Below are 24,509 nucleotides of genomic sequence, written 5' to 3'. Positions count from 1 at the left end.
ATGTTTGACCTGCCTTTCGAATTTGATCCAATTGCTGCACGTGACATACAAGTCGTTAACATCACTTTGGAAATGTGAAAATTGCAGGAAGCTGTGGATTTGAGGGAGTTGCATATAAATGCTCCTCTCTTAAAGATTCCAAACTCCATAAAGAAGCTGAAGTATTTGGAGAAGATTGTTCTGGAACATGGAGAGCTGAAAACTTTCCCAAATGAATTCTGTCATCTGCAGTCCTTGAAGCACCTAGAGTTGAGGAGCTGTTCTATAGAGTCGCTGCCAGATTGTTTTGGGAAGTTGCAAAACCTCCAACATATTGAGTTACACAGTTGCTGCAATTTGAAGCTGCTTCCCAATTCCTTTGGGACTTTGATGCGACTTGAATATTTGTCGTTGCAACATTGTGGCCAGTTGACTATATCCCGTGAATGTTTTGGAAAGATAAGCACACTTGAACGCTTATATCTCTCATATTGTTTGAGTATTGAAGATTTGCCTCAGGTAGCAAATAACAGGTTATTGAGAGAAGTAATTTTATTGGGCACAAGCTTAACAAAACTACCAGATGATATTGGAAATCTAATTAATCTAAGAGTTCTGCATTTAGAGAGTAACAGTGAAATGTTGGAAAAGCTGCCAGATTCTCTCTCTAACCTAAGAAACTTAGAGCAATTGATCCTTGAAAATTGCAGGGGTCTGACATGTTTGCCCAATTCCATTGGTAAGCTACAGAGCTTACAGAATCTGAGGGTATTAAATTGCTTCCAATTGAAGGGTTTGCCCGGTTCCATCAGACGGTTGAATCGGTTGAAAAAGTTGGAAATAAAGACTGCAGGTGTAGATTACTTAGCATTACCGCCCCGTGTCCCTCAGAAAAATAATTCCACTGTCAGTTGCATGCTTCTGCTCGAGGAATTGAAACTGTTTGACATAAAAATATCAAAGGTATCATTTCCCAAAGACGTTTGCCCTGACCTTCAACGTCTCGAAATCCGTCAATGTGAAAGACTGGTGGAGGTTGGAGCATTGCCAACAACACTACTGTCGCTAAAGTTGAAGAAATGTTATGCACTGAAGAAAATGAGAGGGCAGAAGAACCTAGGGTTTGACAGAGGAGAGGAGCTGCCAGGTCTCCAAACGTCGATACGTTCGGATGAGGGTATCGTTAACTGTCCGGAGAGCACAGAGGGCTTGGCACAGTTGACAAAACTTGAAGTGCTAGAGGTGGAGGACTGCTGTGAGTTAGAAGAACTACCAGGTCTCGAACATTTGACCTCGTTACGGGACCTTTATGTCAGTGGGTGTGGGAAACTGCAGTGGCTGCCAAGTCTTGAAAGGTTGGTATCTTTGGAGACGTTGGTCACTTCGGGCTGTGTGAAGCTGAAAAGCATAGCGGGGTTGGCGCAGCTGTCAAATCTTACAGTAGTAAACGTAGTTGACTGCTGGGATTTAGAAGAACTTCCAGGTATTAAACATTTGAAGTCGTTGAGGTACCTTTATGCCACCAGGTGTGGGAAACTGCAGAGCATAGAGGGGTTGGGGCAGTTGACAGAACTTCGACTGCTAGACGTGGAAGGCTGCTGCGAGTTACGAGAACTTCCAAGTCTCCAACATTTGACCTCGTTGAGGAAGCTTGTTGCCAGAGGGTGTGGGAAACTGCAGAGCATAAGGGGTTTGGCGCCGTTGACAGATCTTGAAGAGCTAAACGTGGAACACTGCTGTAACTTAGAAGTACTGGAGGGTTTCGGATATTTGAAATCGTTGAAGATGCTAAATATACAGCATTGCAGTAAACTCCGCGTCGGTGGGGCAGAAGTAAAGAAAGCCGCCGCATTTAATCTTCTGATGCAAGAATGGAGCAAGGGCAGCAGGGGCTGAGATTGCAATGAAAGTACTTCATAGTTACAGTGTTGGTCTTTGACCTCCGCTCGCTCGCTGCACATTGTGTCGTTGACGGTATGCTTTAGAGGTTAATTGGTATGTGGTTCCATGGTGTCATGATGTATGTACCAGAAATGCAGAAATGCTTTTATTAGAATTATCATTTTTATATCCTTTTTTAGTCCTTGCCATAGGCAGCACGGATTACTGAACTCTGAGCCTTACGTAGAATAATGATTTCTTAACCAAACTTTTATTAATGCATTTTTTGCTGGGGCTATTGAACATTGAAAGCTCTCATTCTTAACCTATCAGCGAATTTGAGGTCTTATTTGGCATTTTTTTTCGAGGTGAAGAGGTCTATAACCTAGGAACCTAAGGCATTTCAATTTCAGAATTGTTGTCAATCTGGACTAATGCTCAGGTTCTTCTGTACATGTGGCTTCACTGACTTTGGCCACAATCTTCTGAACCCTGGTTACGCTGCTTCACTATTCTTTGTTAGAATTTTTTTTTTTCGTCAGAACTTCTTTTTTTAGATATTATCAGTAATCAGTAATTACTTCAAGCATATCAGTAAGAAATTAGTTTTGCAAGTATTAGTATATGTTACTAGGATATTAGTAACCAATCTGTATTACTAGGCTGTTTTTGAAAACATATTAAGAAAACAGTTACCTCATGTTGTAATTTGTTGTTGCTGGTGAACATCTAGATTCAGACAAACTAGCACAACTATTGGTGCTAATACTATGTGACTCTTCTGAGCATGCTTCAATGTACATAACTATATGAAATAAAACAGAGCATTTCAATTTCAGTGACACTGGCTGTAAGCGAGCATTTCAATTTCAGTGACACTCACTGTAAGCTCATTACAGAAGTTTTATAGCCAAGAGCTTTCCAACTTTAATATAAGTAATATTGAACTAAATTGGAATGTATACAGTACACAAGGAATCAAAGTTACCTTTGTGACTCCGATTTGAGCTTTTCAATAACTGCTAGTTCATCACCGTCTATATTTTTGCCCTCTCTTTGCACCTCAAGAGGAACAACCAACCTTAATTGATGGGAGGATACCATTCCAACCTACAAGAATAAAGAGACAAAAACAACACTTGTTGACTATACTTACGAAAGAGGCTAAGGTATAATTATAACAGGAAACTTGAATCTTGTACCAGAACCTTAACTTCAAATTCCTTGAGTACTTCGCAGCATTAATTGTGATGATTTCCTGAAAATTGTTCATTGTTTTGTGATCCATTACTTATTACAACTTCCCTTCATAGAAGAATCACATAATTGAATCTTTTTGGCTACATTGTCACTGAAACTTTTGTACTATGCTATGCCACGATCAATTTATAGACTAACCAATAAATTACGCAAACATTATTCAACGGAGTTTCTTGGGTTTGAACAAAGAATCTTGGCTTAATGAAGTTCATAAGAACTTCAATATGCTATTCCTCAATCATCTTTTACTCACCTTGCTACAACTCCTCCAACGGATCCTCATCGACGCAATCCCCAAGTACACTTGCTCTAGCGATTTAAGGATGAGAAAGTCACTCAGAGGTTGTGGAACACTCTACAGAAGCATAGGGATATTGGGGATGATGGAGAAAATAATTCACATTCATTGGCACTAAGGAAGAGCCATAGGCGAACTAGGGAGCTAGTCAATTCGGTATGTGCCAGATCGGTGAGAATTTCTGGTGCTAGTTGGGCTGCTAAGTGAGCTATGTTAAGACTGAGCAGAACAAAGAACAAATGCTCGACTTTGCCAGGAGTAAAAATAAGACCAACGCCATTTTTAAATGACACTTGCAATCCATGCAAATGTGTTGGCATGTTGCAATATCGACGATAATTAAAACTTAGGTCAAGAATTTTGGACGTTTAATTTCACTAAGCATTATAATTTTTATTTTTGGCCAGGTGTCTATCTTAAGAACTCGGTGTAAATGTAATGTAAGGTTAATTTTAATAACATGTACCTCTCCTCTGCTAATGAGCATGGAAGTACTGACATATATCGGGTTAATGGTTTTTATTAGGATTCAGGCCATAGTTCTTCCAAGTCGTGGCTTATATAGCTACTCGGGCGAGGGAGAATATTTTTGAACCGTCATCCTGGCACGGTGAAGAATGCAGATTCCTGTTTTGCTTCACAGTAGTCTCGCGCTTTCCCAGTAGCGAGCTTTCCCAAAATGCAAGATAGCGATTTTGAATTTGAATTTAGGTTTGCAGGTGAATTGGGAATTGTCACCATTAAAGTTCAGGTTCAAATTCAAAAATTGACAAATTGATTACTCACCCAAACACATTAAGAATTAATTTAATGATAAATGCCATATGTAATCAGAGATCTGTCTGTACATTGTAGTAACACAATGCTTGTTGGCATATTCGTAAGCTATACCAATTAGTTCTCTAATATTCTCTATTTATTATTATTATTACGGATAAATATGATATTAGAAGAGAAAACAGCCCTTTCCATTCATTGGATGCAACATGTTCATTGGCAAGGTAGATTCGATTTGTGTGTCAAGGAGTGGCTGCTCGTCTAAATCAACACAATTCTCACCAACAGTGAATTCGATGGTGTCTTCCAATTCTTTGCAGTCAGGTGGGTCTATAAAGTCATATCCAATGCCCCAATCTTCGCTTTAGAAGTTGACGATACCTTCACCATTCTGTTGGCCATTTACGGGAAATCATCAACGCTGGATTCCCACATCTATGCTTTCTTCTGATCACCCCATTCCTCTTCTGCTACAACAATCTCAAGATCTTCTGCTACAACAATCTCAAGAGTTTCAATGGGCACAAAGAAAGGTTGTTCTTGATCTCGAGGAGGGTTGCAATATCTTTTTCTTACTACAACACAAAAGGAGTTTACGACATCGAAGTTGTAAGCAAGTTTCAAAAGAACATTTTTATGGTGTTATTGATATTTTTGAAAAACCATACCCTTTTCTTTCCTGCATCACAACAATCTTCATCCACCTATTTATAAACCTCCTGTATTTTTCAATGTTCTATTGGAGTGCTTGATAACCTTCTTCAGACAAAAGGGGATAAATGAGCTACAAGAAAAGCATGTTTGTAGGGTATTTTTGATCTTTCTACAAAACAACATCATTCTTTCTTTTAGCATAAAGCCTAATTAGAAAATCCAAATCGCAACAATTTTCAAACAGTTAACAAAACCTCATGTATTTACCTACGTGCGTGCTTTTTTTGCTTCTGCTTATAGCTTTGGCCTTTCATTCTCTTCTCTTCTTGCATTCTATAGGTTACAAAAACTTATAGACAATGCGTTTTTGTCATTTTCTAATGAGATTTGAAAGCATGATAGGCGTGGCTCTATTTACAATACCAATTGTGGTATTCTGATCGAGGTTCTATGGATCCTCCAGAAAAAATCAATATGGCCCAAGTTGTGCTTGATAGTACAGTAGTAGACTGGCCAGGAACTCCTTGGCACGAGACCTATCCATAGCTAACGAGGTGTGGTGTTTGTAGCTAGACATCTTTGTCTCCAACTGTTTTTTAAATGCATGCACACAACACTCTGTGCAATATATGCTTATTCCTGCTTTAAACCAATAACCCAACTACTTGCACACTTGTAGCATGTGACTGCCTGCACCAACCTGCACCGCAAGTTGATTTTCTTGGTGCTCCAAGGCAAATACATCTCCTTAAAATGAAAAAAACATTTTCCATTTAATTTCAAATGGTGGAATTGAATGTTGCATTGTTTGATTTTTTGACTAATGATTAATAATATCACAGCTAAGCCAAATACATCTCCTTAAAATGAAATTTTCCATTTAATTTCAAATGGTGGAATGGAATGTTGCATTGTGTGATTTTTTTATTAATAATTAATAATATCACTGCTATTTTTTGGGATGTTTTCCATGTTTTTCAGGAGCATATTTTATGTTTCATCCCTTCAACCTTATTGACGCTGCGAATTTGGAGGTCTCTTCAGTTTTCACTGAAATTAATTGCCTCTTCCCGAGACCCTAGCAAAATTGTGTGCTTGAAAACTTTGACTTTGCACATATGAGGTGGAAATGCAAATCTCTACTTTTGATACTTTCCATGTCCTGCAATATGGACAAATTTTTGAATATAAAGTGCTGCCCCCAAATTTGTTTATCATGATCCTATAAATATAGTTGGTTTTCTCTCTCTAAGTTCAATCCTTGTCACATCTAGTGCAAAGCAAGAGTAGCTAGCTTTAGCCTTTCATTCTCTTCTTTTTTTGCATTCGTATAGGTTACAAGAACTTATAGACAATGCATTTTTGTCATTGCCTAATGTGTTTTAAAGACAACATCAAATATATGCTTATACTTGCTTTAAATCAATAATACATAATAAATTATAAATTTTGCAATTTGTAAATTTATTGCATCATAATCTCTAAATTATAATAGCTGAAATCTATAAACTTTATCAAATGATGCTCAATCAACTGCTCCATCAACAGCATAACCAACTGATCGGAAGAAGGATTGGAAGAAAGATTGTTCGGATCTAAAGACGGAAGGTGCCACGGCCTATATAGTCCGCCCATAATCACCCATATAAACTTTTGCTCCATCAACAGCTTAAGCAACTGCTCCTGCTGCTTGAACAGAATAAACATAATCGATGGATGCATGTAGATATGCTCCTCTATCTCGATCACGAAAAGCAGAAACTGGGTCACGCTTACGGTCATAAGGAACTGAATCACTCGAAGCCACTGCTGCTGGATCCACATCTGGGTCAGAAACAACAGAAAGAGCTGGCATGAAAAATATTTAAAATTTTTAATTTCTTTGCAATTAGCGTAATAAATAATTTCAAAATTCAATTAAAACCATCCACCAATAAGTCAAACAATCTAAACTACAAAAGACCCACATGGTAAGGAGAAATATTGAAAGCACATACTATACAACACCAAAATATTTCATTCTCCCCGGATGTGTTCTCTCTGGCTGAAAGAAAAAACTACAATTGGTGAGAGCTCGTCTCTAGCTCACTGCTTCCATCTATTGATAAATTAAAAACAACCCTGCAAGAACGGGATAAATATGTTGAGGAAGCTTTAGAAATCATTGTTGCAATGGTTAATAAAAGCAACAATACAATGAACAAAATAAAGTAGAGTTGTAGTCCAAGAAATATTAATCCAATGCACTTCTCAGGATATAATCAAAAGAGAGAGAAAAAGATAGCAGAAGGATAGAACAAATAAAATATTTATCTAAACATACCCTTCCAACTGAGAGCTAATACTCATTTTGGCTCTTTTTGTTACCCATGGTTTTAACTAAGGCATTATAAGCTTTCTAATAAAGGGATCTAACATGTTTGATGCCCATGAAGAAAAATGCAGATCCCATATAAAAAGAGTGCATTCAATATCTTCCTTTCATCATGGATTAATACAGTAATACTTAACTATAACCTTCTGATGTTGAACTGCAAACATCCTCATATTTCCCATGTCTACAATGGGGTTTGTAGGAACTTCTAAGGGAGGCATAGTTTCAGTGTTGTATGAAAGACGATTTATATGAACTCTTCTTTCATGGTCAAATGCATTCCATTCAAGATCCTTTTGAATGTGTCCACTTGTAACTCTTTAACTTGTTGATGTAAAATCTTGACTTCTTTCCACAATTGCTGGTATGCAATATGAAGGCTTTCCAAATCAATTTTTTTTTTTCCCTAGCCTTTTTTTTCTCGTCAAGTAAAGGAAGAACATTAATTTCAATTGATGGTTGTTCTTGGTTGATAAAAGCCCATTGCTTTCTTCTAAGGATCAATGTTACCGGACTCAGAATTGGCAATAAATCGACGAATCAAAAGAGCAAAGAGTTTTAATCAGATGGGGAAAAATTCGACAAAAAATAGTGAATTCAATAAATAAAAATATAGACATATATTGAAAAAAAAACAAATTTCATTGATATTCAATAAATCCACGCCCAAACAATGCATAATATCAATAGATGTCCAAAATATCATGAATAAATAAGTATCTCATATATGTTATGAGTCCAAACATGATCCAAAGTACCGAGTCCTGACTCCTAACTAGTGACTACATAGAACCAGAAGCATCTTCTTCTAAAAGTTTACAAAAAACTGCATACTAATCATAAAAAAAATTAGTAACTAAGCATCTAAGACTCTTAAGACTGAGAACTAAAAGCCATTCCTCCCACTCTTTCACTTGCTTGACTCTCAAAGTTCTCCAAATCCTGTAGGCTTAAAAGAGGAGCCTCCTCTAATTGGACCCAATCCGTTGCATTTGTAGTTTGCAGATCTATCTCTTCAAGTTCGATTGGTGAATGATCCAAACCTGTCATTATCATGAGACATCAAAATGTGAATTAAAGTTTGACTTTGAACTTTAAAGTTTAAAATTTATAGTGCAAATTAGATTATGAAGCCTTCAAATTCAAGCTCTCACCTAGTATTTGCTTTTTGCAAAGTCGTAGATTGAAATGGACAAATATAAGGTCATTTAAGTGCTTTTGTGTCAATCTGTTGCGCTTCTAAGAATGTATTTTCTCAAACATGCTCCAGTTATGCTCGCAACCTGAAGCATTGCATGCTTGGTTTAAGATTCAAATGGCAAATCTCTTCAAATCTGGCCTATCACTACCAAATTTTTGCCACCAAAGACCTTGCAAGTGGCAAGGGTTTGTGAGTAGAAGTACTAAATAGTAAATACTAAACACTAAACACTAAATACAAAATAGTAAAAACTTAAAAAGACAACAAAATTTAATAAAACATTTAACATACAAAATAAAGTGTAAACAAATTTAATGAATTGACGAAGCCTTCAAGCCTCAAAGGGTACCAGGCAACATCTTAGACCTTTCTTGTATAGCACTGGTATAGGCAAATAATTTAACACCCTATAATATTGTTGTTAGGAAAAGACACGACTTTGAAATTCTGGATCAGGGAAACACCTTTCCATGCATGTCATATGTCCTCTGCCAACCTCCCCATCCTCATTAAATTTGCTCTTATCATAAAAATACTGTGGGTTTAAGAAGTACCCAGCAACATGTAAGGGGGAATGCAATTTCTTATCCCAACATGCATTAATAATGTCCCAAACAGCCATATAATTTGCCTCCTCATCCCCATATCTTCTTTTGATGGCCTCCTTTGCAAGATCCATTGCCTCATAAATGTAACCCATAGCGGGTTTGTCATTATCAACCATCCTGAAAGTTCAAGTTTTTAAATTTAAAGAAATATTAAACATTGAAAATAAATAGAAGCTTGAAATGAAATTTTAAAAATAAAAAAAGTTAAAAGACTTGAAGTACTTGAGAACTCTAACAAGGGACTCTGTCACAATAATAATCTCTTCGACATCTTTCCAGAAACCTTCATCAAACACAAGTGCAACAATTTCAATGCCTTCAAGGGCCTTGGAATGTTTAAATGCCATCCATTAAGGTGCCAAGAACATCCTCTTCATATTTATCTTTTTCTCAACCACAAATTGCAAAGATATAAAACATGTTGCAAATTTAGTCACTGCAGGTCGAACAATTTCCTCACCTTCAGTATATTTTCTCATGGTGTTTAGGATAATAGTGTAGTTTTATAGGTATTTGGTTATGGATTTTTCCTTCTACACAACCTCATGTATCCAATGAATCTTACCAATGTCCTCAAGCATTAAATCTATGAAATGGTCAACACAAGAGGTCCAAAAAATAGTGGGGCACCTAATCTCAAAACTTTTACCAGCAACCATATAATTACTTGCATTGTCGGTGACAATTTGTACATGTTCTTCTCCCACTTCTTGAATGACTTCATCCATCATTTCACAAATAAGTTGGGCAGTCTTAACCTTGTCTGAGGCATCCATTGATTTGAGAAACATTGTTCCTACTAGACAAGATACAAGGAAATTTATTAAAGTTCTATTCCTCTTTTCTGTCCATCCATCACTCATGATGGTGCGCCCTGTTTCTACCCATGATGAAAAAAACTTAGATAGCACAAGCATGACATCTTCAACACTCTCTAATAACAAATATGTCCTAAGGCTCTCTGATGAAGGGGCTTTGAACCCTAGATCTGCAACAACAACTTCATCAATCATAGCTTGCCAATAAGGACTTTTAGAACATTAGAAAGGAATGTCAAAATAGTATCAATAGTTAGCAATGGCCTTCCTTGCGTGACTCTGGATGTTTTTTTCCAACCAGTGACATCCAAGGTAGGTTAGGAACCGGGTTTTGTGCGGGGAGCAAAAAAGGTGTTTATGTTTCCACCACTAGTGTTGAATGTAGGAGGATTCAGTTGGCCTTGAGTTTGAGTTGGATTTGGAGGCATGTGTGGGAAACTTGGAAACAACATTGAGGATTCAACATAGGGAAATGAAAAGGGGGTAGTGGAAGAAAAATCGTCAACTCCAAGAATTCCTATTTCTTTTTACTTCTTTGCTTTCTTGGCATTATGCTGACTCAACATATCAATGGCCAAGGTTTGACATTTTCTTCAACCTTGTTGCAGAGACATATATCGTGGTCAGGTATCTGTGCAAGGTGGTACTTGAATCTATAAATGCCTCCACTACATTTCACTTTGCAAAATTTACAAAGGAGCTTGGGGTCTCCGGGAATCTTGTCATAATAAGCCCAAGCAAAGTCCTTCTCCCTTGGCATTGTTGTTGTTTTGGACTTGTGTTTAAATTGTGGCTTTTGATAAGATTTGGAGTCGTGCCTTCTGTTTAATTTGGCTCCTATAAAAAACAATAAAAATTAAAAATTAAAAAATTGGTTGTATTCTCAAGCCATTAATAAATTCTAATGAGAGAGCTGCAACTTTATCATGATATGTTGTGTGGTATCACTGAACATTGTAGAATCACATAGCCTTTTTCACACGTCTATTTTTTTCCTATCCCCAATCACATAATCCACTTGTGCTTTTCAATGAGCTTAGAAGTTTAAAACAAAAAGGTGTTGGATTTAGAGACGTCTAATTGCAATAATTAAGTTGGACATACGTGCATCATGATTATGATGTCAAATACTGTCAGCAAGATTACATTTATGTAGTGATTAAAATATGCCAAATAATGTGATTAATTAAGTCATGGCATTATACGTATTTAAATAGGATTTGGATACAAATACATATAGAATAAAATTAAACAATTATAATTGTTAATGGACCGATTATAGTTGATTAAAGTAATAGCAGTTTTAAACTTGAGCTGAATAAGGAAATCAGAAACTAATTCAGTTTTTCTGGAAAGTTCCCGATTTCAAAATCTGATGAAATCTGAAATTTCAGATTTCTTGACAGACTTGCTTCAGCTAAATTTTAGGTTGCCCTAGGATTGGGGTTTTGCACTGCTATAAAAGGGTTGAGTCTCCAAGGCTTGCAATCACTCAGAAAAATTGTCTGCTCCATTGAAGACTAGATACTCTGTCATTTAGGATAGCCAGAGAAAAGGATTGCAAGTTCTTGGAAGGATTCAAGAGCCAACAACTCAAGCAAAGACCAGGAGCATTTGAAGATGGAAAGTAAGTTCCGCTGTGCATTAATTTCAATTTCTTACAAAGGAGTAGATCTTGGTTTAAAGGTTTAAAGTAATTAGGAAAACCCACAAAGTAAAACCAACAATTGGTATCGGAGCACCCTTATGTAAGAACTGTCTCTCCCGTCATTTTTTTCGATCCTTAAAATTTCTTTTTTTTCCTCAATTCGAGAACGGAGAAAATTTTGAACTTGATGTGATTCTCTGTTAGCTTAGAGTTTGATGCACAGTAACCCTGGAGTTCGATGTAGTCTGTACTCTTTTGGTTATTTCATGGTTTCAGAAATCAATTATAAGATGAGGAATTCGAGCATGGAGAAATTTTTGAACTTGATGCGATTCTCTGTAACCCCAGAGTTTGATGCAGTCTGTACTCTTTTTGGTTATTTTCTTTTTTGACAAATCAATTCCAATCTTGGAATTCAAGTATGGAGAAATTCTTGACCTTGATGTGATCCTCTGTAATCCAGGATTTATTAAACTCCGGATTTATCTTGTTAGGATTTACTAAACCCTGGATATTTACAGAGTACAGTTTGATATATAAACTTTGGATCTGTTTAACTCACCTTGGATCGGTTAAAGCCCAGACTTTACCAAGTTTGGAGCTATCAAAATCCAGATTTATCAAGCAATGTAATCAAAATCAAATCTTTAGAATTGTAAATTTTAACCGTGTAAAAAGAAAAAGGGTTTTCAGTTCAAATCATTTTAAAGATGTTTACTTTAAGGGATTCGATCTCTCATCTCTCATGGACTTGAGGTTAACCATGTTAATGTGTCAATTTCGTTAAGTGAAAAAGAGGTTTTCATTTACAAATCATTTTTGAAGTTTTTTTTTTCTTTATAGGATTCGATCTCCATCTCTCATGGATTCAATGTTAACCTGGATAACGGGTTAACTTTTGGTTCTTAGTTTTGGTCTGCTATGTGTATGGAGTTAACCTTGATCTTCAAAGTTATGGCATAAAAAATTTGTATTAACGTTAATTACTGATATAATACCAAATTCGGATTTTATCACAATAATGCTAATTATGGCGTAAAATTTGTATTAACGTTAATTATTGATATAATACTAAATTCGGATTTGATCACAATGATGCTAATCATGGCAACCATAAAATTATTTAGTATTCTCTAAATAAATTATTTAGTGTTCTCTAAATAAATTATTGAAGCATTTCTAAAAGGTAATCATTGTAGAAACTGCTAAAGTTTTACTAAAACCTAATAATTATTTTGATGAATATAGTTGACATATTAAATTTAAAAGAGTTATGAGATACTGTATTCTATATAGGACGAGTAGATTCTATAGGTACGTCCTAGATTAGGTTTTAGACATAATTTTGGAATCTAACTAAAGACGGTGTTTGGTATACATGTGTTGTTTTCGCATGAGTCAAGCATTGATGTTCGCAAACGAACCGCTCTCTGTAAGACGATTGCAAGGATGACTCATGACAAATTGAAGTAACGTGCTGGCAAGGGATGTGGGTGTTAGCTTTCCCAAAGGAGGGTTGGCGCCTGCTAAGTTGTTTGGTGCATAAGGGTTGCCTGAAGGTAATGATTGCACCCAAAGGTGTTTCATTACTGAATGGTGTTTTTTGGCTAAAGCTTTAATGGAGCAAATAGTTTTACACATGCCTTTAGATAGATTTTAGAATTATGATTAAGGATCAAATCGTGACACATCGTATCTAAATTATTTCCTTGTTCTTGAATTTTTCAGATCCAAACATAATGTCAAGTCTAAGTCAGATTAAGCCCCTCATGGGGAACAATTTCAAACAGTGGGAGGAAAAGCTGAAATTAGTCTTAGGGATCATGCAATTGGACACAGCACTGAGATTTGATCGCCCCAAGCCTAATAAAGAGAGTGAGGTAACTCCTCAAGAGAAGGCTGATATTGCTAGATGGGAGCATTCAGATCGCATGTGCATAATGGTGATGAAGCAAACGATCCATGAGACCTTTCGAGGCATCATACCTGATACAGAGACAGGCGCTGTTGCATACCTTAAGGCCCTTGAAGAAAAATTCACAAAGAGTAAAAAGACTGAAGTTAGTACACTCTTTGTGAAGTTGGCAACAATAAAATACAAGGGAAAAGAAGGGGTTAGAGAGCATGTTATTGAGATGACAAGACTGCAACATACCTTGAAAGGGCATAATTATGACATCTCTGATGAGGTTCTCATTGAGTTCATTTTCCTGTCTCTCCCGTCTAACTTTGGTCAATTCAAGATGACTTATAATTGTCAAAGAGAGATGTGGACACTACCTGAGTTTGAGGCTCAGTTGGTGCAGGAGGAAGAGAGACAGAAAATGACTAAGGGAGAAAGTGCTCATGTAGTAACATCTAATCCTAAAGGTAAAGGCAAGAAGCGCAAGTTTACTGCCAAGGAAAAGGGACCTACCAAGGTAGCTGCAAACAATGCCGCGCAGAAAAACAAGAAGGAAGATACTTCTGCGAAAGCAGAAGAAAGGAACTGTTTTTTCTGCAAAGCGCCAGGACATACAAAGAAATTCTGCACCAACTATCATGCATGGTTGGCAAAGAAAGGTATGTCTCTTGCTTTAGTTTGTTCTGAAGTTAATTTAAGTTCTGTATCTAGATATACTTGGTGGATAGATTCAGGTGCAACGACTAACATCAGTATGTCGATGCAGGGTTGCCTAAGCCATCGCAAGCCAAGTGAGGCAGAGCGCTACGTTTACGTAGGAAATGGCAACAAAGTAGAAGTGGAAAGCATAGGAAAATTTAGATTATTATGTAAGACAGGATTTTATTTAAGTTTTGATGCTTTAGTGGTTCCATCTTTCAGAAGGAACCTAATTTCTGTATCTTATTTGGACAAAATTGGTTATGTATGTTCATTTGGTAATGGAAATTTCAGTTTGTGTCAAGATTCTAAGCTTCTTGCTTCTGGTATCCTGTCTTCCTATGATAATCTTTATTTTCTAGATATAGACACTTCACATTCAGAGGCACTGCATATAGATAATAAAAAACGTAAATTAACTTGCGAGAAATCTGCAACATTATGGCACAAACGATTAGGACATATCTCTATGAAAAGGATAGAACGTCTTGTGTCTAACGAAATTCTCCAACCTTTAGATTTTACAAACTTAAGTGATTGTGTAAATTGTATAAAGGGAAAACAAACTAATAAACGTAAGCATGATGCAAAAAGGTGTAATGATGTCTTAGAATTAATTCATACGGATATCTGTGGTCCTTTTCCAAAGGCTACAAGAAATGGTGACCGTTACTTTATCACATTCATAGATGATTATTCAAGATATGGTCATATTTACTTAATAAAAGAAAAGGCGGAAGCATTAGACGTATTCATAAAGTTCAAAACGGAAGTTGAGTTACAACTTAACAAACGTATAAAGTCCATTCGTTCTGATCGTGGTGGTGAATACTACGGTCGTTATGATGGATCAGGAGAACAGCGTCAAGGTCCCTTTGCAAAATACTTAGAGGAATGCGGAATTGTGCCTCAGTATACGTTGCCAGGTTCGCCTGCAATGAATGGTGTTGCTGAGCGACGAAATCGCACCCTTAAAGACATGGTGAGAAGTATGATTGCTCGTACAACTCTACCTGAGAATTTGTGGGGAGAAGCCTTAAAGACTGCAGCATACATACTTAATAGAGTGCCTACTAAAGTAGCTAACAAGACCCCTTACGAGTTATGGGTTGGGCGCAAGCCTAGCTTGAATCATTTGAGAGTTTGGGGATGTCCATGTGAAGCTAGGCCTTATAAGCCAAGCAAAAAGAAACTGGACGAAAGAACCGTTAGTTGTTACTTTATAGGCTATTCTGAACGATCTAGGGGGTTCAAATTCTATAATCCAATAGAACATACAGTTTTCGAGTCAGGAAGTGCAAATTTCTTTGAAGATAATGAGTTTGTGGGGGGAGATATGACAAAAGATAGTATTTTTGAAGAAGAAGAGACGAATGCGAATGAGACTATGGACCAAAGTCCTAGTTTTGTTCAAATTCCGATTGTGTTTAGAAATACATCTTTTGACAATGTGCAAACTTCATCATCCCAAACAACTCAGTTAGAAACTCAACATGGAATAGAGAACACAAATGGACCTGAACCCAACCCAAACCCTCACATTGACATGACAAATGTTGATGGCCTAGGGCCTGTGGGAGAGTCAGAAGTTGGTAATGATGTTCTTCCTCCTGTTGAAGATCAAGTTGTAAATGAACCTCAAGAAAATCTAGAGCCTGTGCCAATTAGGAGATCTACTAGAGAGAAAAGATCTACACAATCAAAGGATTATGCATATCTTCAAGAACATGAGTTTGACATTGGCATGTTTGAAAATGATCCTGTTAATATCAAACAAGCTGTGGAAAGCTCTAACTCTCAAATGTGGATTAATGCCATGAATGAAGAGATGAAATCTATGTATGACAATGACGTTTGGGATATCGTTCCGTTGCCTAAAGACAAGAAACCCGTTGGTTGCAAATGGATATTTAAGACTAAGCGGGATTCTAAAGGCAATTTTGAAAAATACAAGGCACGTCTTGTTGCGAAAGGTTTCACACAGAAAGAAGGCATTGATTATAAAGCGACTTTCTCTCCAGTTTCATCGAAAGACTCTTTAAGGATTATATTGGCGCTTGTAGCACATTATGATTTAGAACTTCATCAGATGGATGTAAAGACGGCGTTTCTCAATGGTGACATTGATGAAACGATCTATATGAAGCAGCCAGAAAACTTTGTATCAGGTGATGCAGGGTCTATGGTTTGCAGACTTAAGAAATCTATCAATGGGCTAAAACAAGCATCTCGACAATGGTATTATAAGTTTCACCAAGTTATTAGCTCATTTGGTTTTGAGTCTAACATAGTAGATGAATGTATATACCTTAAGTTCTGTGGGAGTAAATTTATTTTCTTGGTTTTATATGTAGATGACATATTGCTTGCCAGTAACGATAAGGACATGTTGCATCAAACTAAGAATTTTTTATTTAAGAACTTTGAAATGAAAGATCTTGGTGATGCATCATTTGTTCTAGGGATTGAAATACTTAGAGATAGATCTCAAGGTATTATGAGGTTATCCCAGAGGAACTATATCGATAAGATTCTAACAAGATTTGGCATGCAAAATAGCAAACCAGGAGATACCCCTATATCAAAAGGAGATAAGTTTAGTCTGAAACAATGTCCCCAAACTGACTTAGATAAAAACCTCATGAAAGATATTCCCTATGCCTCAGCCATGGGTAGCATCATGTATGCACAAGTATGCACGCATCCGGATATTGCGTTCATTACAGGAATGCTAGGGAGATATTTGAGTAACCCAGGTATGGAACACTGGAAGGCAGCCAAGCGAGTATTGAGATACCTAAAGAGAACAAGGGACTATATGCTCACGTATCGGAGATCGGAACAGCTCAAGGTCATTGGATACACCGATTCTGATTTTGGAGGATGTTTTGACAGCATGAAGTCAACATCAGGATACATCTTTATGATGGCAGGTGGTGCCGTGTCATGGAAGAGCGCTAAACAGTCATTGGTAGCCTCCTCCACTATGGCAGCTGAATTTGTTGCATGTTTTGAAGCATCTAATCATGGCGTATGGCTGAAGAACTTCGTCACAAGTCTGAAAATTGTGGATTCTATTCAGAAACCACTCAAATTATTATGTGACAACAATTCAGCAGTGTTATACGCAACGAAAAACTGAAGTTCGTCAAAGTCGAAGTACATTGACATTAAGTTTTTGGTTGTAAAAGAGAGAGTGCAGAATAATGAATTATGTATAAAACACATAGGTACAGACTCCATGATTGCGGATCCTCTTACTAAAGGATTACCACCCAAGAAGTTTCACCAACATGTTGCTTGTATGGGTGTAATATCTGTTTAGGATAATTAGAAAAATGTGGGAGTCTGAATATGTTTTAAGTTCTTTTTGATGTTCTATGTAATGCAATTGTAAACAATTTTGATGATATATACAAGTTGCATTCAGTTTCAGTTTCATTATTTCTTTCTTTAAAGTTTAAGTTTTTGGCCTCATACAGTAAAGTAAAGGTGACTCAATTAGAAATAGGCACGTCTAATCACACTTGCGTGTAATTTCTAAACTATATGTCCAAATCAGATTCATGTCATTCAGTTATGTTAGCAGCGTGATTTATGTCAGTTCAGTTGCGAATAAATGTGACAAATGCCGCTTAAGTCCTTTGTTAGCATAATTAATGGACGGAATTGTTTAAGAAATACGATAAGTAAAGACAGAAAAGTTGCATGCAATAAAGTTAAGGACATATAATCAAAAGGTTGCACTTGTCCATGTGGGAGATTGTTGGATTTAGAGACGTCTAATTGCAATAATTAAGTTGGACATACGTGCATCATGATTATGATGTCAAATACTGTCAGCAAGATTACATTTATGTAGTGATTAAAATATGCCAAATAATGTGATTAATTAAGTCATGGCATTATACGTATTTAAATAAGGATTTGGATACAAATACATATAGAATAAAATTAAACAATTATAATTGTTAATGGACCGATTATAGTTGATTAAAGTAATAGCAGTTTTAAACTTGAGCTGAATAAGGAAATCAGAAACTAATTCAGTTTTTCTGGAAAGTTCCCGATTTCAAAATCTGATGAAATCGGAAATTTCAGATTTCTTGACAGACTTGCTTCAGCTAAATTTTAGGTTGCCCTAGGATTGGGGTTTTGCACTGCTATAAAAGGGTTGAGTCTCCAAGGCTTGCAATCACTCAGAAAAATTGTCTGCTCCATTGAAGACTAGATACTCTGTCATTTAGGATAGCCAGAGAAAAGGATTGCAAGTTCTTGGAAGGATTCAAGAGCCAACAACTCAACCAAAGACCAGGAGCATTTGAAGATGGAAAGTAAGTTCCGCTGTGCATTAATTTCAATTTCTTACAAAGGAGTAGATCTTGGTTTAAAGGTTTAAAGTAATTAGGAAAACCCACAAAGTAAAACCAACAAAAGGCCCAAACAGAGTCTATCTATTGGTCCTGAACCATATACTTCTAACCGCTGCATGTGAAGCAGTATGGCTAAGATGAATTCTAGCAGACATTGGTGTGGTAAAGGATTCATCAATAACTCTTGTGGTGTAATAATTGAAGTGCATTACAATTGGCCAAGGATGGTGTATTTTGTGGCAGTCTACATATGGAAAGTACTTTTTCATGATTTTAGATGATTACATGAAGAGAGTAGTAAAATACAAATTTGTCAGATAGTAGACGGTAGAACAAAGCTCTTATTTTAATTTTCACCAAACCTATTGGCAAATACAAGTACCAGAAGCTAAGAGAAATGATGGGAATGGAGTACATTGATTTTTCAGTAAGGAGAAGTGTTGGAAAAACCAACACTATCACTATGACATAAATCGTTTGTGATTTTTTAGTGAGCTTAGAACGAAACCCCAGATAGAGTCCATCCCCTGGAGCTTGGGATTGAACAAATATATAACATCTTGAATTAAATTTTAAAATTTAAACACAATACTCGAATTAATCGGTTCGAATATTTCCAACTGATGAACCACTAGCAACATTATATATAAAAGTTTAAAACTGAAGGTGACATCGACCTTAAACAACGATACAAAACTGTGATGAACTATGTAGTGTGAACAACGACTCGAGTCGTCCTGGTGAACAATGGCTGGAGTTGTCTTAGTCCCTGGAATCGTCTTGATGGACAACGGCTGGTCGACTGTGTGGCAAATCGGGACAGTAGACATCAAACAGTTGATGGACAACGGTTGGTCGACTCTGTGACAAATCGGGGCACTGGACACCAGACAGTTGATGGACAGTGGCTGCTTTTCAACGTTAAACCAACCTTTAAGATACTAAAGTGAAAACCTAAAACTAAATCCCTGCTCGCTGAGTCAGTGGAACCAGAAATTGGGAAAGTCGGCAAATCGGCAAACTCACGAGTCAAACTTGGTCAACGAGTCAAACTTGCTCAACGCGAGTTTGACTCGCAGAGTTTTGACTAAGCTCTTTTGGCAAGTGAACAGATTAATAGTAGTGAGTACTCAGAAAAATCGATGGTTCCTGTTACATTGCTAAGGATATTTGAACTAGATGAATCAGAATCAAATTTATCCTCTTGCCATTTTTCTTTATCTTTTCCTCTTCCAAAGTATAGTTTATTGAACATCTAAACCATCTGATTCTTTGGTTATCCATCTTCCATTTTTGTATGGCCTTATTATTAAATAAGGTTTAGGGCGATCCCTTAGTCTCTGCCATAAAACAAGTACATCCTGCATGCTAGTGTCTCTGTTGGACTGCTTGGTGAGCTTTCCATGATCAATACAATGGTTTGCATTGGCCCTTGGCACTATCTAAACTCTAATCTTTTGAATATGTATAATTTGTTCAACAATTGTAGTTTTCAGAAACGGTGCATTCACATTGGTTCTCATAAAGATTCATAACCCACAAAAAGTGCTTTCTCCTATCTAATGATGGGCTACAGTCATATCCTTGTAGTGTGGAGTCCTCTTCAGGATTCTTAGATAAGTAAAAATATTTCTTTTTTGTTTTGGGATGTTTGAGTTGGGGGCATTGGTAAAATGTATCGGAAGGATCCCCACATTTTGGACACCTTGAAAATTTTCTGCCTCCAAACACATAGGATCCTCTCTTTCTTATTGCAGTTAGAGCTCTGTGAATTGGGGGGTCTCTTCAATTTTCACTGAAATTCATTTCCTCTTCCCTAGACCCTAGTGAAATTGTGTTCTTGAAAACTTAGCCTTTGAACATATGAGGTGGAAATGAAAATATTTACTTTTGACACTTTCCATGTTTCCTACAATATGGACAAATTGTTCAATATAAAGTGATGCCCCCAAATTTGTTTATCATGATCCTATAAATCTAGTTCGTTTGCTCTCTCTAAGTTCAATCCTTGTCACCTCTAGTGCAAAGGAAGAGTAGCTAGCTTTATAGACAATGAGTTTTCATCATTGTATAATCAGATGTGAAAGCATGATAGGCATGGCCCTGTTTACAATAACAATTGTAGTATTCTGATCGAGGTTCTGTGGATCCTCCAGAAACAATCAATATGGCCCAAGCTACGCTTGTTAATACAGTAGGAGACTGGTGACTTGTATGGTTCATGCACTTTAGGCATCCTCTCCAATAAAGTGATGTAGCTGCAATAAATCATATTTGTACGCTTAAGGAACTCCTTCTTGGAACAAAACATATGCATAGCTAACGAGGTGTGGTGTTTGCAGCTAAACATCTTCGTCTCCAAGTGCTTTCTTAATGCATGCACACAACGCTCTGTCCAATCTATGCTTATACTTGATTTAAACCAATGACCCAACTTAATGCACACAACGCTCTGTCCAATCTATGCTTATACTTGATTTAAACCAATGACCCAACTAACCTACAAACTTGTAGCATGTGACTGCCTGCACCATATGTTGATTTTCTTGCTGCTCCAAGCCAAATACATCTCCCTACAATGAATTTTTTTGTTTTGTTTTTTCCATTTAATTTCAAATGGTGGAATTGAATGTTGCATTCTGTGAATTTTTTATTAATGATTAATAATATCACTGCTATTTTTGGGATGTTTTCCATGTTTTTATGGGAGCATCTTTTATGTTTGATCCCTTCAACTTCGTCGGTGCTATGAAAATTGGAGGTCTCTTCAGTTTTCACTGAAATTCATTGTCTTTTCCCTAGACCCTAGCGAAATTGTGTGCTTGAAAACTTAGCCTTTGAAGATACGAGGTGGAATGCAAATCTCTACTTTTGAGACTTTCCATGTTTCCTACAATATGGGAAAATTGTTGATTATAAAACGCTGCCCCCAAAGTTGTTTATCATGATCCTATAAATCTAGTTTTTTTGCTCTCTTCAAGTTCAATCCTTTTCACTTCTAGTGCAAAGCAAGAGTAGGGAAAAAGAAAACATGCAAAGCAATATAAATCAAACAAGCAAGAATTTACGACTGATCACTGCCATCTTTTTACACCTGTGTCCCAACACTCTATATCTAATGTAGGTTTATCCTTTCAAGCAGATTGATTCTCCCTTTAATTGTGTGATAACCACTAGACATAATGGTTTTTTGAGATAAAAAGCTTGAAAGTAAAAAAATCAATAGAACTCATTATAGGCACATTGCTTATCTAAAAACATCAATTTCTTATGTTAAAGTTTGAAGAATAGTAACCCAATTGATGGAAGGACCCATCACAGACATCTTAAACTAACCCGCTTAAAGAAAATGTTTACTTTCATTAAACTTTTCTAGAATAATAAAACCGATGGTTGAAAGAATCCATCATAGACATATTAGAAAAACATCTATCCCTTTTGGTCTGCTTGGTGAGCTTTCCATGACCAATACAATTGTTGGCATTGGTCTTTAGCACTATCTAAACTATGATATTTTGAATATGTATCATTTGGTGCGCAATTACATTTTTAAGAAACGGTGCATTCACATTGGTTCTCATAAAGATTCATAACGTGCAGAAAGCGCTTTCTCCTATCTGATGAATGGTTAGAGTCATATTCTTGTAGTGTGGGATCCTCTTCAGGATTCTTAGATAAGTAAAATACTCATATGAAGATCATAACCTGGCCCTAACAACATGAACTCTTTAGATTGTTCTACACCTCCCTATATTCACTATAAAAACAAGAATTTTATACAGCGAAATTGCACACATTCTACACCTCCTTATCTTCACTATAAAATCAAGAATTTTATACAGTCAAACTACACACTCTAGAAGTACAACAAACCTGTGATAAACAAGAGTTTACTTTTCGATTCTTTCTCTTATTTGATGAATGGATAGAGTCATATTCTTGTAGTGTAGGATCCTCTTCATGATTCTTAGATAAGTAAAAATCTCATATGAAGATCATAACCTGGCCCTAACAACTTGAACTCTTTCTATTGTTCTACACCTCCCTACCTTCACTATAAAATCAAGAATTTTATACAACTAAACTGCACATTGTAGTAGTACAACAAACCTATTATAAGAAAGTGTCCAATTCTCGATTCTTTATCATTTCGGGTTTCCTCGTGACCACATTTGGGAACACATTTTGCAGCAGTTCAATATATGTTTTGTATGTGGGCTTGCACAAGTTTATGGAACCTATGAAATGTGGGTGTGGGTGTCCAAAAGGTTGGAAAAAAGCTTCACCCAAATTTAGGAAAAACAATGGATTCAGAGTGGTAATAATAATTTTCTAAGAATATTAAAAATATAGAAACAAATATCTCACAGCGTTGCATATGTGCAATCTGTTGCAAAATAAATCCCGCACTCTGTTACAGTATATTCTCTGATTAAAAGTTAGTGGAGTTAGATGAGATCCAAATTCATGATTAGTTCATATTTAGTATGTGTATATATTTTTTTGCATATGACCTTTACTATATTAAAATAAGAACCATTCATGTCTAGCATGTAACCAACATATGTAAAATTTATACAGATGCAATGAAAGGAATATAAATATGTAGATCATAAATATAACATTGATCCTTATATTTATATACTAATACATTATATTTTTGGGTTTTGCATGTCTTTCTACTAAAACAGCGCACTTGACACTTGTTGAAGTTTCACTGGAATAGGTTAGTAGACATTGGCACTTGCAATTTAATAGGTACACAATATACATGCTAGCATGTACAGTTGCATTGACATAATAAGCATAAGCATCACCATGTGTACATCATCTCAAAAATAGAAATTGGCATTTGTCTTAGAAAAGAATAACTTGTTTCGAGTAAACAATTTCTCATATGTGATTGGAGACAATTTGTTTGATAGTTTACAACTTTTACTACATTGTACATATACATCAATAGAATTAAGAAAAGGAATAGTAGAGTATTTTTTAAAATGTTTAACAGAAAAGGACAAGGAAACAATTATGTTTTATCAAAATGAGCTCCATGAAGAGTCATTAACAGAAATGCACAACATCAGTAATCGTGATTTGTGTTTAGCAAAAATGTCTTGATCAACTTCAATTGATATACCTCTAGAATCTCGAGGACTATGGGGAGATAGTTTTTGTATACATTGGTTATCAAATTGGTTGAAAATTCCGATTAGAATTTGGTCGTAAACAAAAATGAAAATGTATTTGCACTTTAATTCAATAATTGCAACAAATACTTATGATATACTATTTCATGATGGGGATCCTATAAATGGCTACTTTGAGCCATTCCTTTGCAAAAATGACCCTATCATGGATTCTGCCTTCTGGCAGCAAACTAACATTGCATATGAACAAATTAGCTTATCCATATTTGAACATCGAACATTTAGGGCCATGACCAACCTCGATAAGGTGCCCATGTTCAATAGCATATATGGTGAGAGTGCATTTGAAACAATTTTTTATCTTCTAGATAATGAATATAGCGTGCCATGCCTTCGACTTATCATTGCACAAACATTTTGAAATGAAGTTGTTCAAAATGACCCATTGACAATTAGATGCATCACAGAGCATACATACTTTCGTTGTATAAAAAAGTACAAAAAAATAACTACTTTGCAGGAATACATAAAACAATTAGCATTACCCTATAACAAAGGAAACACTGAAGGTGATCTATTTGTCTTTGCTTGGTTAGAAAAAATGCTAAACATACATCTTTTCATTTGGTCTGCAATTATAATGTTCATGTTCAAGAAAATATGTAATTCAAAAACAATGCTTAGAGATTTGAACATATTGTAATTTGAAACAAGTATAGGTCATGTCTACTATGAACCCTTTACAACAAATAGGCAAAATTAAAAGTCGAATAATAAGTGAACTTGCTGCAACCAAATTCAAAGCACGTGAGGCAATAGTTGATCTTGGTGCAACCTAGTTTAAAGCATCTTGTAGCTTAAACAAGGACAAAAAAAGTTTATCTTTGTG

The 24,509-nt window shown here is 36.1% G+C and overlaps 1 protein-coding gene across 1 annotated transcript; it reads left to right on the top strand.

Annotated features, from left to right (window-relative positions):
* LOC149213620 (uncharacterized) lies at nucleotides 1-23,233 on the top strand. The gene is made up of 4 exons (XM_089389092.1): nucleotides 1-51; nucleotides 88-1,974; nucleotides 2,274-2,355; nucleotides 23,165-23,233. Exons 1-2 carry the CDS (start codon nucleotides 1-3, stop codon nucleotides 1,873-1,875), a joined length of 1,839 nt encoding a protein of 612 aa, XP_089245218.1. The 3' UTR covers nucleotides 1,876-1,974; nucleotides 2,274-2,355; nucleotides 23,165-23,233.
* Nucleotides 23,234-24,509: the final 1,276 nt, after the last annotated feature.

Source organism: Pinus tabuliformis, chromosome 1_1 (genome assembly GCF_031772625.1).
Source record: "Pinus tabuliformis cultivar Carrire ecotype Pingquan chromosome 1_1, CPIR1, whole genome shotgun sequence".
NCBI classification, from domain to species: Eukaryota; Viridiplantae; Streptophyta; class Pinopsida; order Pinales; family Pinaceae; genus Pinus; species Pinus tabuliformis.
This window is presented reverse-complemented; position numbering and strand designations above follow the sequence as displayed.